A 7,825-nucleotide genomic window follows, 5' to 3' on the forward strand; every position below is an offset into this window, starting at 1 on the left:
AGCACTTACTACTTATAGAACCATTGGCTAAGTCATAAAATTGATCATTGAAAACAAAACTGAGCAGGCATTTGGCATAGTGGTTAAGATGCCTCTTGAGAAGCCCACATCCCATACTGGAGTGCCTGGGTTTGGATTCTGGCTCTGCTTCTGATTCCAACTTCTGGCTAATGTACATCCTGGGAAGAGCAGGTAATGGCTCAAGTATATGGGTTTCTGCCACTCATGTGGGAGACTTAAAGATTGGGTTCTTGGCTCCTGGCTTTGCCCTGGCCAAGGCCTAGCCCAAGCTGTTGCAAGAACTTGGGGGAATAAAGCAGCAGATAAAAAAAAAAAACTCGGCCGGCCCCGTGGCTCACTTGGCTAATCCTCCGCCTGTGGCGCCAGCATCCCAGGTTCTGTCCCAGTTGCTCCTCTTCCAGTCCAGTTCTCTGCTGTGGCCTGGGAGGGCAGTAGAGGATGGCCCAGGTCCTTGGGCCCTGCACCCACATGGGAGACCAGGAGGAAGCACCTGGCTCCTGGCTTCGGACCGGCGCAGCGCGCTGGCCGTAGCTGCCATTTGGGGGGTGAACCAATGGAAAAGGAAGACCTTTTTTCTGTCTCTCTCTCACTGTCTAACTCTGCCTGTCAAAAAATAAAAAATAAAAAAAAGACCAAAAAAAAAAAACCAAAAAAACAAAAAAAACCCTTGCTGTCTGCCTTTCAAATAAGTAACTTAAAAAAAAGAAAAACCATATTTGCGTATTTATAAGCATTTTGTGTAGTCAAAGTATTTGGGTTCTTGGAATTTGAATATAAACAAAAGAGCTGTCATAAATTGCAATTGGTGGGGTAGGTGTTACAGCACAGGGGTTAAGCTGTTTCTTGGGACACCCACATCCCACATCAGAGTACTTGGGATCTAGTCCCACCACTGCTTTCCATTCAGCATCTTGCCAGTATGCACCCTGGGAGGCAGCAGGTGATGGCTTAAATAGTTGGATCCTTGTCACCCACAAGGGAGACCTGGATGGAGTTCCTGGCTCCTGGCTTCAGCCTGGCTCAGCCCTAGCTGTTGGAGGCTTTAGGGGAGTAAATCAATATCTCTTTCTCCTTCTCCATCTCCCTCTCTTTCCCCATCTCTGTTGCTCGGCATTTCAAACAAATAACAATAAATTTTTTTAAAAGCAATTGCAGTCTGTATACAACTGTTGTTTTTGTGCAAGACTTAATGACTATAATCTGTTGTAACCAATCCAGGAAATGCAAGACTCTGTTTTGAATTGTGTATATCTTTTCTTCCTGTAGAGGATGACATGGAACTGAACTCAGAATAGTGTGAATCCAACACAGCCCCATATCTGCCCGATTTCAGCTGTAATTTTTTGATCCAGTGTGAAATTCATTTCACTTGCCCTTCCTTTTTTCAAAATCAAAACCATTTCTGAACTTCTCTCTAAGTGTGTCCCTTATTCTAAATCATCAAAAATATAAATGGATCTGATCTCTTCAAATCTCCAGGGATGTTGACAGCAGCTGAGGGACATTCATGGATGTCACGAAGAATTTAGATTAGTAACAATTTCAAGACAAGGGATGCTAATTCTTAGGAAACTGGCACAGTGTCAAACACTCACAAACTCTGGACAGTTCAGTAATTAAAACCATGGTCTTCAACTATGTTTTGCACCTCAGCATACTAGAGAGGAAAGATGTTTACTGTAGTATATTCTAGTGCATCCGTGGACTATATTTTGGTGTTTTTTTCCCCCCGATCTATGTTAATGCTGGATACCGTGTGTATCCTTTTCTCTGATGAACCTACTTTGTTTTTGTTGTGAACGTCTAGCTTCATAGAAGAGGACAGTTTTTGAGCCTGAGAATTTACAAGTGTTGGAAAAGACTGCATTTATATGTATTCTTTCTATTTTTCTTTTAGTGCCATTTTCCATTTCAAAATGCCTTTGAACTTCTGATAAATGCAGACTGACAACTCTCGAGGCCACAGCAGAGGGGAAATCCTTGCTCTCGAAGCCCAGCTGGCTGCCCTGACCGAAGGAGTGTCCCTGACTGCTGTTTGCCATGCTGAGGAAGTTGACAAGGAAGAGACTTCTTTTTGGTCCCACTAAATACTTGTTTGTAGTGCTTGTTTTCTCCCTCGTCACCTTCTCGGTCTTAAGGATTCACCAAAAGCCTGAGTTTGTAAGCGTCAGACACCTGGAGCTGCTTGAGGAGAACCCTAGTAGTCATATTAACTGCACCAAAGTGTTGCAGGGTGATGTTGAGGAAATCCAGAAGGCGAAACTGGAGACGGTGACGGTGAAATTCAGGAAGCGCCCTCGGTGGACCCCAGACGACTACGTCAACATGACCAGTGACTGCACTGCTTTCATCAAGAGGCGCAGATATATTGTGGAGCCGCTAAGTAAAGAAGAGGCGGAGTACCCCATAGCTTATTCTATTGTGGTTCATCACAAAATCGAAATGCTTGACCGGCTCTTGAGGGCCATCTACATGCCTCAGAATTTCTATTGCATTCACGTGGACAAAAAGTCAGAGGAATCCTTTCTAGCTGCGGTCATGGGCCTGGCGTCCTGTTTCAGTAATGTCTTCGTGGCCAGTCAGCTGGAGACTGTGGTCTATGCCTCGTGGAGTCGGGTTCAGGCCGACCTCAACTGCATGAAGGACCTCTACAAGATGAACGCGGACTGGAAGTACTTGATCAACCTTTGCGGTATGGATTTCCCTATTAAAACCAACCTGGAAATAATCCGGAAGCTCAAGTCATTAATGGGAGAAAACAACCTGGAAACCGAGAGGATGCCAGCCAATAAGGAAGAGAGGTGGAAAAAGCGTTATATCATCGTGAACGGAAAGCTCACAAACACAGGCACCGCCAAGGCGCGCCCTCCCCTCCAAACTCCTATTTTCTCGGGCAGTGCCTACTTTGTGGTCAGTAGGGAGTATGTGAGGTACGTGCTGGAGAATGAAAGCATCCAGAAGTTTATGGAGTGGGCACAGGACACCTACAGCCCGGATGAGTATCTCTGGGCCACTATCCAGAGGATCCCAGAAGTGCCGGGCTCTCTGTCCTTGAGCCACAAGTATGACTTGTCCGACATGCGCGCGGTTGCGAGGTTTGTCAAGTGGCAGTACTTTGAAGGTGATGTTTCCAAGGGCGCGCCCTACCCGCCCTGCAATGGGGTCCACGTGCGCTCCGTGTGCGTGTTTGGAGCTGGCGACTTGAACTGGATGCTGCGCAAGCACCACTTGTTTGCCAACAAGTTTGACATAGATGTCGACCCCTTTGCCATCCAGTGTTTGGATGAGCACCTGAGGCATAAAGCCCTGGAGACCTTAAAACACTGACCTTTGGAGGCCACTGGAGGGATATTAAGAAGAATGCACAAAATGTACCCCGTCCACTTTCTCTGCCTTGCCAACAAGTGTCAGAAAATCTGTGTGGTGTCCTCCCTGGGGAGGCGACTCTTAAGTCTTCATGTCAGGGAAGCCACATGGTTTCTGCAGAGCACAATGGGTGAGAGAGGCTAGAGCATTAAGTGTGTACCTGGAGTTCAAGTGGGAGGGCGCGGCGGCCAGGAGGCCAGGGCAGGTGGCCAGGTGTTACAGAGGGGGCCAGGGTGGCCGATGCAAAACCAGCCTGCTAAAAGCTCAGGGACTTCACAAAATGATATTTGACTTGTGCCAAAACTAACTCAAGAATTTTACAAATGACAATTTCTTGATGTGAATAAATGTACAGCAGCAATCATGATACAGTTCATTGTCCATGTTTTATTTGTTGAAATAGAAATTTGATTTTATTCTAAATGTTCCTTTATGGAAATAGTTTATTTTCTGCTGTGATACTGTGTTGTGTAGTGTGTCTCTGTATGTCATCTCAGGGAGCTTAAAATGGACTTGTTTAATGTTAATATTCCTGGTTTATTTTTGCTTATAATACACATGTTTTAAGAAAAATGACAATTTGTACTTTAGTTGATTTCTATAAATCATCTTAGGCTATTAGAAAAATTAAAGTACTTTTTCATGACAGTTACTGCAAGAGCATTGCTCAAGTTTTCTGGATCCTTGTTTCTGTACATCTCCCCCCCACCCCCCCAGTCTTCTCAGCCCCTACTGTCAAGCTGTGTGAAAAGCTACTTCCATAGGGTCCTGTATTACCGTCTCAGTTCTCGGAAGACCTTGACCTGATTGCCAGTAACTAGTGCGGAGAACCAAGACAGAAAGTGTGTTTGGGAGGAGAGGAAGAGAGGCAAATCTATTTAGACTATTTCTGAGATCCATAATGAGTTTTAAAAACCAGCAACTGGCACTAGCCCTAGAAATTAAGGCTGTTGTGGATGGAATCTGTAGCATCCAACCTCCCAGGGCCCATGCCTGCTAGGTCGCCTGAACCTCCATCGGAAAGGACCTTGCCCCTCTCCCTGGGTGCTCATACCATCTGCCTGCTGCCTGGACGTTTCCTCCTCCCTCATAACCTCCCGTGAGGAGGGAAGAAGTGTTCTGTAGTTTCACATGACATTTCCGGAAAGGCCTAGGAAGGGAACTCTAAGCTTTAGACAGATAGTTTCTGTACTGGCATTACAGTGTGTGATGTTTACTTCCTCCGTTTTTACCAGAAGACAGATGATTTGGTCTTGCTGTAGCACTGTCACATCTCAAAGTAAATGAAGATGTGAAAGAAAAATCATGTTATTTTGCTGAATTGATTCTGGTCAGCCAGTGAGCTTGCAGGCACTGTGAAACCTTGTCATTTAGCATTAGACTTTGACCAAGAATCAAAACCATGTGTTTTATTTTTAAACCTCAGCCAATTTAAATGGAACATGAGAAATTCCCAGTATCAGACAGTGTCAGGGTACTCAACTGAGGAGACGTTTTTATGCCTCAAACTCAGAAAACTATTTCATTTTATTGAGGTGTGTTCTTAAAAACCCCCTCATCAGGTGCAGAGGTGGAAGTCTGGGGAGTGGGCTTTTTCATGATTCACAAGCAGCCAATGTTGGACCAAGAAGAACATGTTTGCTTTGAAAACTCAGGAGATTCTGTTGATGTGGGCTGTCCATTCCTTTGGTCCCCTCCCTACTGGCTTCTAACTCAGTTTCCTTTTAATGTCTGTAAAATATTTCTCTCATGCTTCTGTTAGCAGAAAGGTTCTATAAATTGTGTACTTTTGTAACTCTAAAAAACTATGTGGTGGCTGGCATTGTGACCCATCAGGTTAAACCGCCGTTTGCGATGCTTGGCATTGCTTATCGGAGTGTTGGTTTGAGTCCTGGCTGCTCGACTTAACCATCCAGATTCCTGCTAATGTGCCTGGGCAATGGATGATGGCTCAAATGCTTAGGTCCCTGCCACCCATGTGGAAGGCCCAGAGGGAGCTCAGGGCTCCTGGCTTTGGCCTGACCTAGCCCCTGCCATTGCAGCCATTTGAGGAGTGAACCAGCAGTTAGAAGATTGAACTAACTCACTCTCTCTCTCTCTCTCTCTCCCCCTCTCTCCCTCCCCCTCCCTCCCCTATCTCCCTCTTTCACTGTCACTCTTCCTTTCAAATAAATAAAATCAATCAAAAAAATTAATGAGATTTAATCATTTATTTAGTGTGCATGTCTTTGAGGAATTTTTTTATTTTTTTAAAATGTGTATATCTACAGCAAAATTAAAGCAATAGTGCAGTGAATACCTTCACCTGGAATCACCAGTTGTTAACATGGTGCTCCTTGCTTTAGGTTCTGTGTGTTTTAGAATTTTGCAAAATTAGAAATTAAAACTAAAAAAAAAAATACAAAGTAATTCATCTTAACACTCTTAATGAGGTAAAACTGCATCTGATTTATATATTTTTTAAAGTTTTATTTTATTTATTTGAAAGGCAGAGTTACAGAAAGATCTTCCATCTACTGGTTCACTCCCCAAATGGCCATAATGGTCAGGGCTGGACCAGACCAATCCAGGAGCCAGGAGTTTCTTCCAGGTCTCCCACATGGGTCCAGGGCCCAAACCGTTAGGCCATTTTCTGCTGCTTTCTCAGGAGCATTAGCAGGGATCTGGGTTGGAAGTGAGGCATCAGGGACTTGAACAGGTGCCCATATGGGATGCCAAAGTCACAAGCTGTGGCTTTACCAGCTACAGTGTTGGCCCCTGACTTACATTTAAATTACAAGTTTGGGGGCAGGCTTTTGGAGCAAGTGGTCACTGGGAATGCTTGCATTCAGTATGGGAGTGCCTATGTTCAGGTCCCAGCTCTGCTCTCCAATCTAGCTTCCTGCTTGTGAGCACCTGGAAAGGAGTAGATGATGGGTCCCTACCACCCACAGAGGAGACCAGGACGGAGTTTCTGCTTCCTGACTTTGACCTGGTCCATCCTAGCAAAGGGGAAATCTCTCTCCCTTCACCCTCTCCTCTCTCTTCCTCTCTCTTTTTTCTCTCTGCCTTCCAAATGCATAAATATAATTTTTTAAAAATAAAAATAATAGATTGCAGATTTTGAGGGTTTTTATTTAACAATAGATAGAAAAATGCGATCTTAGAGCTTATTTCCCTAAACCCCACATTAAAGCTGTGAACCCACTATCTTTCAAATAGCTGTGACATCTCATTTTAGAATGGTGTTTGCCAAAATGTGTCAGGATAGTACCCCATCCCTAATGCCTGTTAAGGACTACATGGGATTCATCATTGGGACTCAAAGTATTTTATTTTTAAACTTTTCTGCATAACTTAAAGCAGATGAAGTCCATACTACTGGGATAAGCAATCTGAAGAATCAAGAAGATGATTTGCAAAGAAATCTAATAATGTCTTCAGAAGAAGAAAAACCAAATTCCTTGGGAGAAGCTTTAAATTACTTTGTATGTTAATTATTAAACACTAATTTCTTTGTACTATTATTTAAGGTCTTTTATTGGGAGTAACAACAGTAACAAGACTAGAAGTTCTTAAGCATGTAAACTAAAATTTTGTGATGGAAATATCCTAGTTAATGAGCCAGTCAAGTTTTATAAATTACAGATTAAAGACAAAAATTAATAAAAATGTCTATTTTTTTAAAATTCTTATTCATTTGAAAGAGCTCCCATCTGCTGGTACACTCCCCAGATGTCCGTCAGTCCTGGATCGCAATCCAGTTCTCCTACGTGGGCGTCAGGAGCCCAGTCACTAGGGCCATCTTTGTTGATCCTCAGGTTGCACACTAACAGGAAGCTGGAGCTGGCCCTGGAACCCAGGCAGTCCCTTGTGGAATGCGATGTCTCAACCACTAGGCTTAAACAACTGTTCCTGTTTATTTTACAGACAATTATCAAGGCTCTTCTCAGACCACGCTTAACAGCCACTCATCTTTGAAACATTATCTATTATGTTCTAGTGTCATTCATCACATGCAGTTTACTTGAATAAAATAACATTACATTTTTTCTGTTGTGATTTGGGTAGCAAGAAGTGTTTTAGTGCAAATAGATGTAGCACTATTTCATGGTAAACATGGTTACCATAAGTGTTATCCTTTTAAATGTGGGGGTAGATGAAAGCAGTTAGAATCAGTGGTGTCACCATTAAAATCAGCCATTCAGAAACTGATGCATGGTCTACACAAATTACTCCTTTTTCCCATAAACTACCAGACTCACATGTTAAATTTAGCAATTGGTGTGCTGCTTTGCAAGGCGTGAGTAGTGAAAAATAAGCTTAATTCTTGGCCGGCACCATGGCTCACTAGGCTAATCCTCCACCTGTGGCGCTGGTACTCTGGGTTCTAGTCCCAGTTGGGGGGCCGGTTCTGTCCCGGTTGCCCCTCTTCCAGTCCAGCTCTCTGCTGTGGCCC

At 43.8% G+C, this 7,825-nt stretch overlaps 1 protein-coding gene across 2 annotated transcripts in view; it reads left to right on the top strand.

Annotated features, from left to right (window-relative positions):
* The window catches only part of GCNT1 (glucosaminyl (N-acetyl) transferase 1), a 52,506-nt gene extending 48,567 nt beyond the window's left edge, over positions 1 to 3,939 (top strand). For both annotated transcript variants that reach the window (XM_062207087.1, XM_062207088.1), the window contains exon 2: positions 1,919 to 3,939. In XM_062207087.1, the coding sequence (XP_062063071.1) occupies positions 2,062 to 3,348 (1,287 nt within the window). In that variant the 5' untranslated portion in view covers positions 1,919 to 2,061 and the 3' untranslated portion in view covers positions 3,349 to 3,939. The remainder of the gene's footprint in view (positions 1 to 1,918) is intronic.
* The last annotated feature ends 3,886 nt before the right edge of the window (positions 3,940 to 7,825 follow it).

The sequence above is a fragment of the Lepus europaeus genome, chromosome 12 (genome assembly GCF_033115175.1).
Source record: "Lepus europaeus isolate LE1 chromosome 12, mLepTim1.pri, whole genome shotgun sequence".
Taxonomy (NCBI): domain Eukaryota; kingdom Metazoa; phylum Chordata; class Mammalia; order Lagomorpha; family Leporidae; genus Lepus; species Lepus europaeus.